Here is an 18,089-nt window from a genome sequence, read left to right as displayed (position 1 = left end):
ACTTTATAGAAAATAGTATTAGCATATATGACATCAAATTGATATATTACCAAAGTACATTTCAAAACGAATCTAGTGATACTGCCTAAGTGTCATAAATGCTGCTACTTCTTATCAAGTTGATCAAAGTTTTAAAACTTTGAGTTAGGACAAAAGCTAGATGTACACTTATTCACGGACGGAGGGAGTATATTTGTTTCACGAATACTTGAGTTTCTCTAACCATCGCTGCGTCAAAGTTACATTCTTGTGAAAAACGAGATGAACTCAAATTTCCTAGAGCTGAGCTTCAAATCAGAGGGAGACTCAAGTTGAGTTCATGAAATCAAAAGTGGACTTCTCCAATTTTTATAAACTTCACACTAACATTATACACCACAACAAATGACTGCAAAAAATCACATTGGTCGTAACCATAAAACAACCACCTACAGAATTGTAAGCATCACTTCTGAAACCACACAAACAGACCAACATTCCCATCAGATAGAAACGCCATCAAAATCCAGCTAAAAACCCCTGAAAGAAACAAAGGTAAGACATCTAAATCTTTCCTGGGCAGAAGCAATCAATCAATACAATGCCCATGAATCAAAACTAGCGTATGGTTCCCTAGCTCCGACTGCTAATAATGCACAATTATTACAAAATAAGCTTCCTAGGTTGCAAGGCGGAGCACCGTTCCATCCATTATATGTACCTTTGAGGTGTTTCCAGATTTTCCCCATAAATCAGGTGCTCGGGGGAGCTGAACTGGGTATCTTGAAATGCTTCTTTACATAGTGTGATGCCTCTGAATCATTTCTGTGGCACAGGACCCTCAGCAGGGTTTTGGAGTCGCTTCCGAATTTGCTTTTGCCCCCTTGAGTAACTTCGCGCAGATCATCAATAAGCACACGGGTCTGGGATAAGAAATGACATCTAGTCATTTACAAATATGATTTACAGCAGAAGGATACTCAATTTCTTATACTACAGCATCCCCAGTCCCAAGTCTTAACAACTCGACGGCACACTGCTGAGCAGTCTTTGATTCAATTATGGAATATTTTCTAGAATTGAATTGTAGCTAGTTTGAACAAAAAAAAATTACCAAGTTCACTCTAGTAGGCATTTAAAGCATTGTGCGTATAACTGGAGATATGGCAAGCTCATTCTAGATGGTGCTTCTCGAAAAACAACGGTGCACTTGTTCTATCAGTATTAACCCCCAAAAGGTTCATGAGAAATTTAATCCAAAATTACCTCTTGCTTGATCAGATTTATTACAGGACGAACACGCGAGACCAAATTCTCAACAGTTCCACGAGGCAGCCCATCTCCGCCAGATATGAAGAATTCCTACGGCAAAAAAAGGGGTAACTTTTTTAGGTAAGCAAACAAGTAGTCAGCACGGGTTAAGACAACATTTTATCGGTCGGACAATAAAGACAAGGCAAGATTAAATATATGTTCCAGACACATGATAAGCATGTTCGTTATAGAATGATACAGCCACACACAAGATGTCCCTTGTATATACCTTAAGACAACAATATATTTATTGGTCGGATAATAAAGACAAGGCAAGATGTTCCAGACACAAAAGCAGCCAAGATGTCTTCAGACAACAATATACCTTAAGAATTTCAAGATCTTCCTCCAAAAGAGGGGCATCATTTGGAGAGAAGACGCGTGTAGGACCTCCATCTAGTATTACCCGAACTAAGCCATCCTACCAAAAGAGATTACGACAAAATTATATTCAAAACTTTTTACAGCATCTCACTGATCTCAACAGCCAAAATTATCACCAGGGATGCTTGCAGAAGCCCTGTAACCACACGATCTCGCAGTTGCTCCACAATGACGTCACAGAGTTGAGCAAGCACCTAAAGAGTGAGCATTGACATCAAATAAATGCCAATTAGTTCGACAGAAGCTTAGTAGCTTACCAACAAGACTACAAGTGGAAACCTTTAGAAAGAAATGCTAATAAATATGCTTGTCCAAAGTACGAGGTATCAGCATATGCTTTAGCATTTGGCGAAAACCGAAATTCCGACATAAAAACCGTCCATTTCCTCGCATGTGAACTTATGAACGTACCAAATCAAGCACTTCGACAATAGTGTCCAATCGAGCTTGTAAAACATTGTTTTTGTACATATTGTCGATGAATGGCTGTTGGAGGTCCCAAAATATGACCTTTAACCCTACGAAAGAAAAGATGCAAACTTCAACATTGACAAGCTATCAGCTTCCAAGTAGCACTGCTGAGTGCATACATATTTTCTTACCTGTAAATTCACATACCCGATCAATAGCAGCATTGATTTCTTTTCTACTGCCATCAAATTGATTCTTCTGATTGGAGACTATGCCCTTTGACTTGCCGTTCATTGATCGTCCTAACACAGTCAAAATATTTTGAATATATAAATGAACTAGTTTGATCTATGTGGACTAGACCAAACAGATTAAGTGGCAATCTTATCAGAGTATCCTACAGATAAACTGGTTACTTTTTTTTAAATGCACACGTACTGATGTTAATTTTGTCACTTTGCCTTTTAGCCCACCGCTCACTTATGCTGTCCTCCAACTTGCCTAGCTGGCTTATAGCATACTGTTGGATATTAATAAAAAAACATCCAGTTCAGAAACTCTCAAAGTAATCAAAATGAACAAGCGAATAGCAAGAGCGTCAATTATCAAAAGAATGGCACGAGTCTTGTTGATGTAAATCATGGTTAATTATAAAAGAATGACATGGATCCTGTTGATGTAAATCATGGCAACAGCCAGTACCAGCTATTGGCTCGATACTAGAATATTGTGTCAAGTCCAGAGCCATCAGCACAATCAATAGAAAAATTCTGCAATGATTCCATGTAAAATTACTGATAACCAATATTACTAATAATGAAACAACTTAATATTAACTACATTCAAAAGGGGAACAGCATCAAACGAGAAACCGTGAAAGATACAGCCAGTTAAAAAACATATATTTAATGTGACTGTAAGCTGTAGCAGGTTAGCAGCATAATTATCAACTCCATATCTGAAGTCTACAAATTTAAGGAAATACTGCTCCAGCGTGAGTGTCAACCATTCCAAAATAAATCTTCTATGAAAATTGCTATGTGTTTTTTCCTTCTCATTTACATCTTTGTGTACCAAAAATTGCCCAGGAACTTGGTAAGTCGTTCTAAATAGAAGTAACATAGCAGCATCAGTTGTAAGTAACAAACTCACATATAGACTGTTAAGCCGCACACATAGCTTTGACATTGTAAGTTGAACTATTTCACTCGATTTTCTCTCATCAACAGGTCTGACTTCTTGGATTTCCTTTTTTACGAAAGCTTTGATCCCAAGCTCCTTTTTATATCGGGTAAGGACAGGAACAGGTGGAACTAAATCTTCTTTGTCAACTGCAAGCACACAAAAACCATTATCAATTAAGAGCTAGAGAAAATAAAGAGGGTTAAACCAAAGCATGCGGGTCAAAACAAATGAGATAGATATTTCTTTTCTCCATACTAGATACTATCTCAACTATACTATTTAGCAGGAACCATCTATCTAAAGCACAATTTTATAGGTTTGTGCTCTACAACAAGATAATATGTGACTTTAGGAGAAAGAAAAAATATATAGACCTCCAGCAAGATAAACAGAAACGTACTTAAGGAGAAAGAAAATGGTGATGATACAAACCTATGGGTTGAGTAACAAGTTGTGTATAAATTTGAAATGCCTTGTCAATGCCGCGACAGAAGCTATTTAATTCCCCAATTCGCATAGGAACCTTGAATGCAAAAAACTGATCTGCAGTCTGCAATAGTTCACAAGTGATCATTACTTTCACAAATACAGGTCATTTATCAAGCAAAAAAAATATATTTTAAACAATTAAGACAGGTACATAACTTTGAAATATTGTGGCATGGAAGAGAAACAACATTAGTTATTAACCTGTAAGGAGAAATTAATGAACAAAAAATTAAAGAGATAATGGAGGACAGAAGCAACACCTCTTCTATGATTCTATAGACTTCAACAATAGAACCCCCATGGCGTTGTTGAGGGGATATAGGATCCCAAGTCTGCCAAACATAAAATTTAGCATAGAGAAAATGGTGCGGAAAATTTACAAGAACACTCGATGAATACCAAAGTAATGTTAGGAAGCAAAGACAGGTGGCAGGCGAAAAGGATATATTGTAACAAGTGGCAGTAAAACAAAATGCTCTAGCATACCAAATAGATGCTTATACAAACTAAAAAACAGAGTCATATACAAAAAGAAATGTGCTAACCTCTTGTTCAGCAGCCCTTTTAACCCAAGTTTCAACTCTCTCCAGTTGCCCATTCACCCAGCGTAAAACAACCGTGCCCGATTTACTTTCAATCTGAGATAAACAAAAAGGCAGCAAATCAGGATAAACACAACAAGAAGCCCCATGGGGGCATGAACATAGCATGTCAATTGTCAAGGTGACACCCAAGCAATTTGCGTTTTTGTGATTGTTTGTAGTTGAGGAAGAAAAGATCAAACCTCATAAGGAACTAGCTTTTGTCTACATAGACTGTCCAAACCATCGTCGCCCACAACAGAAGCCATCACTGACATTATGTACTGCTCCAAAGAATCAGCTGCCGGAAATACAGAAACTACGTCCTCCGTAAGATGCTCAGAATGCTCAAGAAAAGGTCCCTGCCACAACAACTTAACGTAAGCATGCAGCCTCACAAGGTTGTGATGGATTTAATAGTTATTTATTATAACTTACCAATTTGTTTCCATACAGTTTATGGAGAAGGGAAGCAGAAAGAACTGCTGCCTGTGGATGCCATCTTGACAAAACTGGGGAAAAAATGTTTGTCTCTATCTTCAAAAGCTTCTTTGTCTCCTCGGCTAGAGATGCTAAAACATGCTCATGTGATGTGTCTGCTTTAATCTCTACGGAATGTGCAATCTGAAACAAAACAAAAAATAATCCATAGTGTTGACATATAGATGGAACTAGAAAAGTACATGACCTATACAACTAAAGATTGCACTATATGGGTTTCCACTCCAGTACACTAAAAAACTAATGACCTGACCAGAAAAAAAGTTACAATTAACAGTAAAAATATGAAGATATAGAGTCTAGCATTTATATCCTTTGATATGCAGATGAAACCACGTGCTTAAACTCTTATACGCACGTAGAACATGAATATTGCATAGAAGGCCTCATGTCATACTGACTTTTGACTTTTGAGGAATACAGTGACCAGGAAAAGACCAGAACAAATCCTCTAGACCAAAAGGCCAAAAAGCATACACAAAATTTGGGGCAAAGAACCAAAATACAGTCCTACTAAATATAACAGAGGTCATGCCACATTCAAATATACAAAGTGATCGAACACCTCTAACTGCAAAGAATCTCGCCAACGGTGGCAATAACATAGATTTCTAGAAGTGAAGGTGATCAAATACAACATGACAAATCCAAGATACATGTATACTATAATGGACCAACATTCAAGGTCTGCATAAGCAGGCATGGGTGAATAAGTGATCTTATTATATCCATCTCATGGTAAAATGAGAAAAATACATCAGGAAAGAATGAAAATCAGCAATATTAGAGCTACACTAAAAAAGGGCAGCCCGGTGCATGTAGCTCCCGCTTGCGCAGGGTCGGGGAAGGGTCCGACCACTTTGGGTCTATAGTACGCAGCCTTTCCCTACATTTCTGTAAGAGGCTGTTTCCAGGACTTGAACCCGTGACCTCATGGTCACAAGGCAGCAGCTTTACCACTGCGCCAAGGCTCCCCTTCTACAAAAGAATAATTGCAGCTGCAAATAAGGTCACCTTCATGAAAGCACTTTTGACAGAAGAAGTGATGTAACGGTCAATCTGGTCTCGATCAGGTGACTCCATTGCCTGATGCAGAAAAGCAAAACCGGTGCCAAATCAGATTTGTATGTATGTGCAAACGCTAAAGCTCTGGTTTTCCACATTGTGCAGCGCCTATTGAGAACAAAAGGTTGCTACTGTATACTACCACAAGTTAGAAGACGAGAAGTGTGGTGGTTAGAGACCATTTTGTGAGGAACCACTACTCAAGTGACTTCTGCTCAAGAAATGCCTGGAAGCGGTGGTGCTCATACGCACTGGCGGAGCATCGGTGGGACCAAGGAGGGTCCCTCCCCCCCAAAAAAAAAAATCTCCCGGCCTCCCTAATCTGTCTAGCTGTTTTGGCCCCTCCTTGGATTTCACTCACGGTCCGCCACTGCTCATACGTACACTAGCCACAGGCAGACGGTCCCACTTTTAGATTACAAAAGGTATGTTGGATGAGAAATGAAGGATTGAATGTAAAGCTTCAGCACCTTGTCATTTTCTTCACCAAGGATTCGCCTAGTAAGCATTGCTACTGTTATGATATCAACCATCATACTGGAACCCTGCAGATGTAAAGACAAATTTAATGTGGGGAAAAGGTAAGATCGTCAGTACAAACAAAAATAAGAGATGAACAGGTCCACTAGAATCTACACTAGCTTAGAGATAGCAGATCCCAAATGGTAGTCTGAACAGAACAGAAATAGCAACATGCACGGTGGGAGTGAGGGTGTTCGGTCCTGTTATGAATAGTGAGTTCAAGGGCAGCAAACTCCTCTACCATTGCATGCCTCACCAGGAGAAGGTTAGTTGGACTTAGCAAGCAATGGCTTGTAGGCAGCAAACTGGGTATTGCACGACTCCATAACCTCATTATGATGACCAAGTGCATGCTTGTGAGCATCCTTAAAAACCTTCTTTTTCTGAGCATCTTTCTCTTCAGCAGTACCATGCGAGTACATGCGTGACAGGGAAAGGAAGGCAGGCACTGCACCTTACCAGTAAGAAAATCTCAGTCACTGATTGGATATGAAGGTGCACGTGAATGGCCATGCCATGGTAATTGATGCTATCAAGGATCACCAGGCGGAGGGGAACAGACATTGCCCAACGAAGAACTAGAAGATGGCATTTTTTAAAGAGCATCTACATACAGACAGAGCACTCTGAAAATAGAGCAGAATGCCTGCTCAGCAACCTGAGGAAGAAGGTTGCGGCGGCAGAGCTCGGGAGAGGAGCATGGAAGCTCAGCAGAAACAGTGGGCAGATATGGCGTGGTGAAAAGCAGCGTCCATCAGAAAAGAAACCGACATGGTGGCTGCGCACACTCGTGGTGTGCAGAAGAACACAGAGGAGAGAGAATCAACCAGATCGATCTTAAAGGAGCCAAGTGAAACGAAAAAATTGAACCTTGGAAGCCAGCTCTTCATACCATGATATGAATAATGACTAAATCTATTCCATGGACTCTAGGTCTAATACATACATGTACATGAGAGGAGATAAAGTAGGAATTCTAGGACAAAAGGAATATAAAGAGTACTACAACAATACAATTCTCTCAAACAGTTCCCACCCACCAGGGTTCAACCTCTAGGGTCGACATGGTGTGCCATATATTTAATCAAAGTAAATACATATGTGTGTTCAGTGCAAAAGTGTGCACTCGTGTAACATGAGGCTCCTATACCTCTACAATAGTTGTAGGGCTTGTAGTGGATGCCCACACGCGAGTACTGTGGCGGATCAAAGAAGATTCATCTGAGACACAGAACACAGCATCATACCGCCGTCAAGCCATGGGTTGAAGGACTGTAAAACCGTCCGCGCATGTGTGTATGCAACGCAAATGAAAAAAATGGTGGACTAGAAGAAAATTATGCGCTCAAATCTATGTGCAGGTTAGATCAAATATGAAACACACGTGAGCCTAACAAGAATAAGAGATGAACATGACAAGCTTGACAAGAGAAACTATGCCTGCGAACTATTCCATGGGATACTTGAATATACAATTTGCAATTTTTATCATAGCAAGGCACATGCAGTCATTCAGTAACAAAAAATGATAAGTAACCAGCAATAATGATGGGTTGCCTTATGCGCATATGTGTTGCAACATTCGGTGGTGAATAACAAATCAGACATAGCCTGCACGAAGTGGTACATGATTGTATTACTCATCTTCACTGACATGGTAAATATTTACTGTATAAAGCAAACAAACCCAGATCTATTCCTTGTTGAAATGAAAGGATAAGTTTCAAAGAGGTTCACTTGCCATGCATGTTAGGTGCACATCAGCAAACCAGGATTGAGAAAAACAAACCTCTGAGAAGTGCAGATGATAATCACTCAATTTCTTGTCCACCCATTTCTGAACTGGAGACAGGAAAGACTGGAAAAACGTAAAGTCCTGGCAGCTATCATCGGCATCAACAGAACTACGTAGACTTTTCAAGTGTAAGCGTTCTTGTGGACCACGCTGTTCCTTCAAGGGTATCTTCCTCAAATGCTCAATCACAACTTTCAGGAGTCCTTGCTCGCCTGTAAAAACAAACTGTGTTGCAGAACACATTAATTATCATACTATGGTGATGGTGACTTGGTTCATGAGCTAATAAATTAGTAGCATGCTACTGAACAGGACTACATATTTAGTCCAGTATGGTTTATGCAAGAGCATCTTTTGATCTCAAGAAAAACTAATGACCCAGTGGTTACTGGTTTTAGATATGATTCACCACTTTAACAATAGTCCTACATTATGACAGGCTTAACTTGAACTGCATTATTATGATTTATGAAAAGGCATCATTTCCACAAATGGTACAGGCAAAAGGGGAGTTTGCACTAAGTTTTTTTCAGATAACTGTCTCTTAAGGAAAAGGCATCATTTCCATAAAATGGTGAAGACAAAAGTGGAGTTTGCACTAAGGTTTTTTTTTTCAAATAACTTTCTCTGACACTGACATTATGAAGAGAAAAGGCTAGAAGTGCTGTCACTAAAAACTGGATAAGGATAAGAAGATCCTCCCTTGCTTTTGGCTCACTCAGAATTCTTAAAAAAACAAGATGCCAGAATCCAGAAACACATCTGATTGCTGCCGTAGAGATATCTAAGGCTAGCCACAGCATAAGCACGAAATACTCCAAGAAGGATACATGTCAAAAAAATAGCCTCTTCTCGGTTAGTGCTTTACCTGTCGGAATAATACCCATGCATAGCACGTATCATGAATTGTCTCTGTGATTCCTAGTATACGCCAAGTGGACTTTAGGAGCTCAAGGATTTCTTCCACCTCCTGGTTGATAAAAGTAAAAGTATGAGACAAATATTGAAACCAATGGGGTGGACAGCGGAAAATGGCAAACAGGGATTTGAAGTACTGGCCTCTGTGAGTTTTCCCTCATCTAAGGTGTCAAAAACACTGCCAAGCATTTTTTCATACAAGGCGGCATTCAGATGGTAACCATCAGCCCAATGACAAACCTCACCGGTAAGATCGCCACGAGCAGGCCTTTCAGAGAAAGATGTAGCAACTTCTCTCAGTGAACGTAGGCATTCTGTACGTTGAACCTCCGCAGCAGATGGGGATAGGGACTAGCAAACAATACGACATCGTAACCTCCATTTATTTTATAGTTCATATAGTGCTTATTTGAATAAATAAATCAACCATAAGAACTAACTGGGGTAAGCATAAAACCTCAGATTCTTCAATCTTTCTGAAAAGATTTCTTAGCTCATTGACTTTTCGACCTAACTCTCCAAATCCAACAACAGGATAGTTTATTAGGCCCTCCTCCAGCATGTTCAGCTAAGCAAAGACACAAACAGACCTTATATTGTTAAGTCATGCAGGTATGGTTCAAAATCCTTAAAGCACAAATGGATGGCTAACCTGTCTTTTCTGCCAACGAAGATATGCCTTCATGTCAGAAAATTCAGCTCTAGATATAGAGCACAGTAGTTCCAGTGGTATCAAGAGATTGTCCATCCGTTTTCCGACTTTACCCACCATAGCATTAAGTAGTCCCTGTCTAGTCCTAATATCCATGGACTCCGTTATCTATTCAAAAGCAGAGGGGTGAAGGAGGTAAGCAGATGTAAGATTAGCATTCTGAGTATCTTTATTAAATTTGGTTGTTCACAAAAAAATAAAAAAGGAACAATAACCTTAAACTCAACGAGTTGTACTATATGCAGTTTCAAACAGCACAAGAGATTTGCAAGCTACTAATGTTGAAATGTACAAATATAATTTGGTTGTTCACAAAAATATTAGATTTGGTTGTTCACAAAAATATAAAAAAGGAACAGTAACCTTAAACTCAACGAGTTGTACTATATGCAGTTTCAAACAGCACAAGAGATTTGCAAGCTGCTAATGTTGAAATGTACAAATACAATTTCAAGTGAGGGAAATAAATATATAGTACAGAACAACAGAAAACACAAAGGCGCAATTTTTGTCTTTCAATTTATTAACCAGAAACAGAGGTAAGACAAGTCACCTCAAGTTGGGCTCTCAAGATTTCAAGCAGGCCAACTAAACCTGGTTGCCGGTGAGTTTGCGATTCAGCACTTTCACTCTTACTACGGCCAAGTTTCCTCATTAATCTGTGTCTCTTCTCTTTCTTCTTTTCTTTCTTTGGGACTATAAGCCCCCTATAAGCAGTAGAAATAGGTTAAGTACTATGATAATCTTGGAAACTGGTATCTTCTAATTAAAACACTATGCTCGACACAGTGAACTGCACAGGCCTACCCTGAAGCGCCAGCAGCAGCAACAAGGATTTCATATGCTGTTTCACGAAGATCATCATCTGTGATACCTGGAAGAGTAAGACAGATGTTGTTTTTCAATAACTTTCTTTAGCCGATAGTTCAGAATTCAGAGTCAAACAAAGAGATCAACGATGGCCTAGTTATATCACTAACTAAAGCAAACGCCTTAACTTTTTCTATCCAAATAGTTTGAAGTAACTGAGGCAAATAATGACAACCCAGTTATTGTTCCAATAAAGAAAGTGAATGCCTTCACGTGATTCAATAAACTAGAGAAAGCAATAGTGCATCACTGGCAAGTTATGAGGAGACAACCAACAAAATGCATGTAAAGGCAAAAGGGACAGATAGAAGATCATCAAAATTGCCTGTAGTAGCAATAGCATGATAATTATTGTATCAGAACATAAGGCATGGCTAGTCTAGTTTAATCTATTATGAGGCATGCAATACTTATAGTCGACAATTAATAACTATTACCTGTTTCAAATAATGGTAAGCGCAAGGATATATCATTGGCATCAGTTTGATGCCTCCTAGAAGCCCTTCGACTATCGAATTCACCTTCATCATCCTCAAAGTCTTCAATGTCATCTATGGTTAATTCCTTCTCGGTGGGAGAGTCCAATGATAATGATTTTGGTAAGTTTGCAACTGATGATGGAACAGCAATTTGTGGTTGTTCAACAACTGGTGGTGGTACCACAACTGGTAATGGTGCAGCGCCAGGGACAGGGGGTGGTTCTCTTGTTGGTGCTGATCCAGAATATTCAGGTCTTGTAAGTAAATAGAACCCTTCAACATCTCCTGTGTTATCCTGAAAAAACAAAGTTCAGGCATATGAAAACTCAATAGGCAATGAATTTTAATGACTCTGATCATGGTCTGCAAAACAAATGAACTAAGCATGTAGCCCAATGTGAAAATTTCAACACTGAAATTGGGAAGATTATATAATGCACATATGAGGAGCCGTTTGGTATCCATGGGCATTCAGCAGAATGAGTAGTAAAGTAAGACAGGCGGCAGTATCATGAATGTTTGAAACTCCTAAATCATATCGTTTCTCCTTTGTCAAATGGTAATTTTTAGAAGAAAAAAAATACAATACATAAAGAAACCTTAAGCATAAACTCACGACATATGGGTAATCAAGGCTGTCATGATAAAGCCGGATGGCATCTCCAAGGTCAAGTGGATCCCCTACAACATCAAAGGATCATCAGTACAAATATAAGGAGACAAAGTGAGATACTTGAATGAGGCTACAACTACTTCACCTTTCTTAGCACAATTGAGGACATAATCAACACTGACTTGATCAATATCCACGTCATCTAGAGAGATAGCACCAGGCGGCATTACAACTTTCTTGATCAAGTTACCAGAAAGGATGTAATTGAGCAACACATGGCGATCACGGCGATAACGTTGTAACAGCTCAACAGGATTTTCTCTGGTCAAGTTGAAACATGGTGAACTTAGTTTACAGCACAAGCTTAACATCGCCTATGAATGGAAGGATGCATGTTCTGAAGCGATCATTACTCGTCCATATTGCGTGCAAGGGAGACAAAAATCTGAGGATGGACTATCAACTGCTTGCCACTGGCGCAATGAACCTGCAAACAAAACAAAACAAAAATCCATTGTCAATTACATGATGTAGGAAGCAGGGGCGGAGCCAGGATTTGACCATAGGGGGGCGAAGAAGACAATGAACACATAAAAGTTTTTTTTTCTAACAATGACCGCCCATAAAGGAACACAAGATAATATGTATTTTGCAATTAGAAAATTGTATTTTTGTTCGTTAGTTTGAATGTGGCTCTTACACCTAAAACACATAGAATAAGTTGATAATCTTAAATGGCGATTCTAGCTTGTTGTCTAAATTTTACTCGTGCTAGAATATTTGATTGGTAGTTTGTGTATCAGCTAATTTGATATTGAAGCCATCATGCATACAAACTGGTAGACTTATAATGGTCCCAAAAATACAAACAAGCATCTACTCCCTCCGTCCGAAAATACTTGTCGGAGGAATGCATGTATCTAGACGCAATTTAGTTTTAGATACACCCATTTTCATCCATTTCTCCGACAAGTATTTCCGGACGGAGGGAGTAACAGTTTGTGCATATCTAATAATAATAGTAACTTGTGATAGCCTAGACATGAGCCGGTGATATACCTTAGATCTAACGTCAGTCGTGCTATGTTGTCCTAAGGGTGAAATTTAAAAATCAGATGATGAAATCAATGCATGCCTAATTTACAGTACCTACTTTTGAGAATAAAACAAGAAATTGCTACACCTAATTAATTCCATCTAAAGCAAAAAGTTTCTAGTCTTCTGGAGCCAGATGCGGATCACTTCATCATCAGTATTCCGCAATGTAAATCAACAAAGGAATCAAGGAGACTCATCGTAGGATTATTCTGCCATCAGCGCCGGTGTTGATCCGTTGTACAGATGCCATCATTGAACTTCCTAGGCGTCTACGCGAAGCTAGCGCGTGTGCTTGCTGTGTCGGCGCCGAAACAAACCATAGATGCCCTCGATCGTGGGTTCGTGGCCTCGTCAGGTTCCTTCCAGAACTACCCTGGCCGATTGTTTCCCTACCGTGGGCTGACCAAGAAATACATACGGGCTTCAACTAGGAAAGCTCATGGGCCTTGAGAGCCCTGTTAGTGCGGGAGGAGGGGGCAATTAGTCCTAATTATGTTTGACGTAGCGTAATCTACTTGGCGTAGAATAGCGTACTTTGTGTACGACGCGGACGTTGGGGGGGCCTGGCCCCCGCTCATCCCCCCTTGGCAGGAAGCGGATGGAAAATGTTAGCTTAGAGTGTTTAAGATGAAAACAATGAGTGCACTGCAAATCGTGTCCTACAGTTGGCACATTGTGTGTGTCCAAAGCAAGCATGAACCAAAGCTAGCTGTCGGCTTGCTCTAGATTTTGATAGTTGAACCAACGGGCAAATATGAAAGAGAAGAGGCGCGTACTGAGTACTGACCGAGAGGCTTCGTGGTGTGAAGGGAGGACCTCACCGGTGGTGGAGATCCAGGCGAAGAGAGGGGTTGCCGCAATGGCGAGAGTGGGGATGTGAACGAGGGTCAGGCAAGGAGTGGTGGCGGCTGCAGAGATCCAGAGGCAGGTGGGATGCGGCAGCAGAGATCCGAAGGGGATGTGGCTGGGGTTATCGGGAAAAGGCAGCAATGGAGTTCATAGTTCAGGCCATCAGACTTGAGAGAGGAGGAAGAGACAGACGGGCAACAATGCATTTAGGATATGTTTGGTTTGAGGGCTATCCCTCACAACGTACATGAATTACATTGGCATAAGTGAAATTTCACCTAGCAAATGCCCTCATGATTAGACGTACCTAGGAGGATAGCCATCAAACCAAACACATCCTAAACGTATTAGCGAGTGGAGTAAAGAACTTGCAGCCTGACTGCCCGGGAACAAAAGGAATTTCAAGTTTGCCATGGGGGTAGGAACGTCTTTGCATTGCTGCCCGTCTGGCTCTTCCTCCTTTCTCAAGTCTGATGGCCTGAACTCTGAACTCCACTGCTGCCTTTTCCCGATAACCGCAGCCACATCCCCTCCGGATCCCTGCCGCCACATCCCACCCGCCTCTGGATCTCTGCCGCCACATCCCACCCGCCTCTGGATCTCTGCCGCCGCCGCCACTCCTCGCCTTACCCTCCTTCACATCCCCACCTCTGGCCATCGCGGCAACCCCTCTCTTCGCCTGGATCTCCATCGCCAGTGAGGTCCTCCCCTCACACCATGAAGCCTCTCGGTCAGTACTCAATATGCGCCTCTTCTCCTTCATCTTTGCCCGTTGGTTCAACTATCAAAATCTAAAGCGAGCTGTCGGCTAGCTTTGGTTCATGCTTGCTTTGGACACACAATGTGCCAACTGTAGGACACGATTTGCAGTGCACTCACTGTTTTCATCTTAAACACTCTGAGCTAACATTTTCCATCCGCTTCCCGCATCATGTAATTGACAATGGGTTTTTGTTTTGTTTTGTTTGCAGGTTCATTGCGCCAGTGGCAAGCAGTTGGTAGTCCATCCTCAGATTTTTGTCTCCCTTGCACGCAATATGGACGAGTACTAATCGCTTCGGAACAGGCATCCTTCCATTCATAGGCGGCGTTAAGCTTGTGTTGTAAACTAAGGATGTGTTTGATTTGAGAGACATGCTAGGGTGGTTGTGGGTATCCCCAACTAGGTGGCTAGGGATATCCCTTTTTTTGTTTGGTCGGAAGGGTATCCCATGTTTTGTTTGGTTTAAAGGATGAAACGTGGCTGAGGATAGCCATTGAAGTGTTTGGTTCGAGGGACGAATGAAGGATAAGGGCTGTGGTAACCTTTTTTATTTGAGGTGGTGAGATTACCCTCATAATTTGCACTTTTTCAAAGGAAAGATGGAAAATACAGTATGTGCAGTCATAATTTCTAAAATCTTAATTTTTTCACAGCAAACCAAAACAAAACAATAGTAGAATTTTTGAACTTCATCACATATAATAATTCAACATTCCATCCATAGTCAAGTGCATAGAACTCATAGTTCAACATTCTATAGAGCACTACTAGAACTTAATAGTTATACGACCCATAGTTATTGTCTTGGTTGTCAAAAGAGCTAATCCATACAACCCATAGTTACTGTTTTGGTTGCATATCCGGTGTAACGGAGGCTCGCACATGTTTACCATCAATAGCTCCAATACAATCCTATTTGGTGAAAAACAAACCCAAAAATTAGGATCTAAACAAATTCATGCCTACAATGACAAAATGTAGTTGTCACTTGGTCTCGTACCTTAAATATGGATCCCACCGACAGTTCCCTTCTATTTTGGTTTGGGTCTCCAATGAAGGCTTCCTAATAAGGTCATCTCTAAGCTCGCCAATGGCATGGAATACCCTTTGGAAGTAACGACTCACAACTTCACCGGATCTACCAAAATTGGCGCTAATCACTGATTACGAGTCGAACGACTAGTCTTGACTAGTCGAGGGACTAGTCTATAAGTCACAATGTGAATGTCGACTAGGATTCTCGTGTAGACTACCAAGCCGAGTCGAGCTCTCGAGAGACTAGTCGTAGACTAGTCTGGACTAGTCGTGCTCTATGAGTCGCTCGACTCAAATCTGGGAGGGGGTAAGTGAGCAGCTCGCAACTGTGGGAGGTTAAAATTGGAGAGCTAAGTATTCAGGCTCGCTCTAGAACGAGCCGCACCTGGGACGAGGCTTCTCCCAGCACCCACTGACCCGCCGCCGCCGGCAGCGGTGGCAAGGAGCATTGCTCTGCTCTCCCAGGTTCTGTTCCTTCCCTTGTCGGATCTACTCTGCCGTTGAAGGAGGGATGCTGCGACGAGGGAGAATCAGAGAAGGCTATGGTCATGATGAGCAGGAGTTTTAGGGTTGTGTGCTGTTACGAGGAAAGAGAGCAAAAGGTGTGTGGCGGCTGTGGTGAGGGAGAAGGGAGTGAGGAACTGAGGATAGTGGAATTAGGTCATGGGGGGGAGTATAGCTAGTAGATGGGCTTTTGGGCCACAAGGAAGTGCATAGGTAGTAGCCCAATCTCTCAGTCTTTCTTATTTTTCATTGCAATATATTGTACATGCTAAACTGCTTGACTGCTCTGTTCCTTCTATGTCCGCCTCAAGGATAAGGCGGGGTTAGGCCTTAAAAACAATGACTATTACTAGGTATTAGTAGTTGAGTACTACAGTACCACGTCGACTAGTCCAGCACTAGTCTAGACTAGTCACGATTAGTCTATGAGTCTCACCCCAGAAACGACTCGTCGACTCATCGACTCGTAAACCATGGCGCCAATTACCCTATTTCTAATGTTATGCCCAACGGTGTGCAAGAACATTGCTACTTGTTGCTCAATAGTCAAATGTATCGTGTCCTTTAGCAAGTTGCGATCCCTAAAGAGTTGACAAAACCTAAAGAAAAGTACTCTCCGAAGCCTAAGCATGTTCACACAAGTTGTGTCATTCTTCCATATTTTGTTGTCAAAATACTCTCTTCTTATCCTATCTCTTCTCTCCTTTTTCTTTTTCTGGATTGAACAACCAATGTTATCATGTTGATAAACCATTGTGCCGCAGCCGCATAAATTAACATCTTTGTCTTTCTGTCCATCTACAGTGCAGTATAGGATTCAGCTATAATATGCAGTACAGGGTTTAGAGCTAAAATATGCAGTATAGGATTTACAGCTAAAATATGTTATCTTTTGTCTCGCTGTCCATCTACGTGTGAACAAGAATTCAATAGCACGCCGTATGTGTACAAATGGCCAACTACTTAGAACCAAAACCAACATTCTTTTTCCACTGCCAAACATTTTATTAAAGAACAGAATAGGATTTAGGGGAGAAATAACCTCAGATTGTAGTTGTGCTGCTGCTGCTAGATGTACTGACGGTGGCCTTCAACTTTCCTGTGCCAGAAAATTAAATCAATCAGCGAACTACACATGAGCAGAGACCACGCATCCACCAGCCCCTGCACGCACGGAACACTAGCACACATCTAGCACACGCAGCCGTGCGCACGCGGGCGAGCCGTTCAGACCCATGCAGGCAGCCGTGCGCACGCATCAGTCACCGGCCGCCCGCGCCTCCTCAAGTCCCCAGTCGCCGGTCTTGAGAACCAGCTGCGCCGCCGCCAGGCTTGAGATCCAGCCGCGTGCGCGCCTCCTGAGGCCCCCAGCCGCCGCCGGCCTTGAGATCCAGCCGCGCCGCCGCCTCAAACCCTTGCTCGCATCGCCCGGGGACACCCTCCGCAACGGCCGGCCGTCACACGCGAGACGAAGCAGAGGAGATAGGGAACGAGTAGAGAAGGAGCTCACCTCCCGCCGGCCTCTCTGCTATCTGCTAGATGCGCCGCCGCCGCGGCGCACGGAAGAGAGAGGCGAGTATAATCGTGACTAGTCTAGACTAGTGCTGGACTAAGTACTCAAGTACTAATACCTAGTAATAGTCATTGCTTTTAGGTAAGTGTTTTTGGTTCGATCTCTTTTTGATCTAAGGACACCGTTGCGCCACGTGTTACCAGGTTTTTTTTAACGTGCTCGTAGTTATTCTTTCCAAAGTGATTTTTGCTGCATCCGCTCTATCTTTCGTTTCGAGGCAGGGCGACCGCGGGGCGACGTGCTTGTTCGCGGCGGCGGCGGCAGTGGCGGCGGCGGCGGCGGCGGCCCAGGGCGGATCTCCATTCTCCGGCCATCTATGGCCCCCCCGATGGTAACTCGAGCCCAAATGATTTCCATTTTCGTTGTTTTCTTCCCCTCCCCCGTTGGATTTAGGGTTAGGGCGGTTAGGGCGTCGCTAGCCGCGGGCCGCCGCCGGCGCCGGCGCGGAC

General features: G+C 42.0%; 2 protein-coding genes across 6 annotated transcripts in view; one reads left to right on the top strand and one right to left on the bottom strand.

The window, feature by feature from the left end:
• Positions 1 to 311: 311 nt before the first annotated feature.
• LOC119319508 (protein unc-13 homolog) lies at positions 312 to 17,702 on the bottom strand. Of its 5 annotated transcripts, XM_037593988.1 has the most exons (29): positions 17,578 to 17,702; positions 17,110 to 17,166; positions 12,232 to 12,305; positions 11,964 to 12,139; positions 11,822 to 11,886; positions 11,164 to 11,500; positions 10,664 to 10,730; positions 10,410 to 10,563; positions 9,797 to 9,964; positions 9,602 to 9,712; positions 9,286 to 9,495; positions 9,095 to 9,196; positions 8,221 to 8,451; positions 6,380 to 6,454; positions 5,859 to 5,930; positions 4,782 to 4,967; positions 4,547 to 4,705; positions 4,308 to 4,400; positions 4,023 to 4,094; positions 3,706 to 3,823; positions 3,241 to 3,419; positions 2,527 to 2,608; positions 2,280 to 2,390; positions 2,089 to 2,216; positions 1,794 to 1,871; positions 1,619 to 1,714; positions 1,246 to 1,341; positions 701 to 902; positions 312 to 519 (listed from the first exon to the last, which is right to left on the bottom strand). In XM_037593988.1, the coding sequence occupies exons 3-28, from the start codon at positions 12,237 to 12,239 to the stop codon at positions 732 to 734; spliced, it is 3,345 nt and encodes a 1,114-aa protein (XP_037449885.1). In that variant the 5' UTR covers positions 12,240 to 12,305; positions 17,110 to 17,166; positions 17,578 to 17,702; the 3' UTR covers positions 312 to 519; positions 701 to 731. The 5 variants fall into 5 exon arrangements, 4 of the variants coding, with proteins under 4 accessions (XP_037449885.1, XP_037449879.1, XP_037449893.1 ...); XM_037593982.1 differs by having other exon boundaries at positions 317 to 902; XM_037593996.1 differs by having other exon boundaries at positions 317 to 902; positions 2,089 to 2,195.
• The window catches only part of LOC119350153, a 5,934-nt gene continuing 5,147 nt past the window's right edge, over positions 17,303 to 18,089 (top strand). Inside the window, exon 1 of the mRNA XM_037618122.1 lies at positions 17,303 to 17,639. Within this exon, the coding sequence (XP_037474019.1) occupies positions 17,303 to 17,639 (337 nt within the window). The remainder of the gene's footprint in view (positions 17,640 to 18,089) is intronic.

This window comes from Triticum dicoccoides, chromosome 1B (assembly GCF_002162155.2).
Source record: "Triticum dicoccoides isolate Atlit2015 ecotype Zavitan chromosome 1B, WEW_v2.0, whole genome shotgun sequence".
NCBI classification, from domain to species: Eukaryota; Viridiplantae; Streptophyta; class Magnoliopsida; order Poales; family Poaceae; genus Triticum; species Triticum dicoccoides.
This window is presented reverse-complemented; position numbering and strand designations above follow the sequence as displayed.

Bases quoted from the DNA above. Each gene is read 5' to 3' on its own strand.
- LOC119319508 (XM_037593988.1), bottom strand. The intron at 6,455-8,220 runs GTTTGTTTTTCT...TTACATCTGCAG, and splicing joins ATCATCTGCACTTCTCAGAG to GGTTCCAGTATGATGGTTGA. The intron at 2,217-2,279 runs GTAAGAAAATAT...TCAATGTTGAAG, and splicing joins TCGGGTATGTGAATTTACAG to TTTGCATCTTTTCTTTCGTA.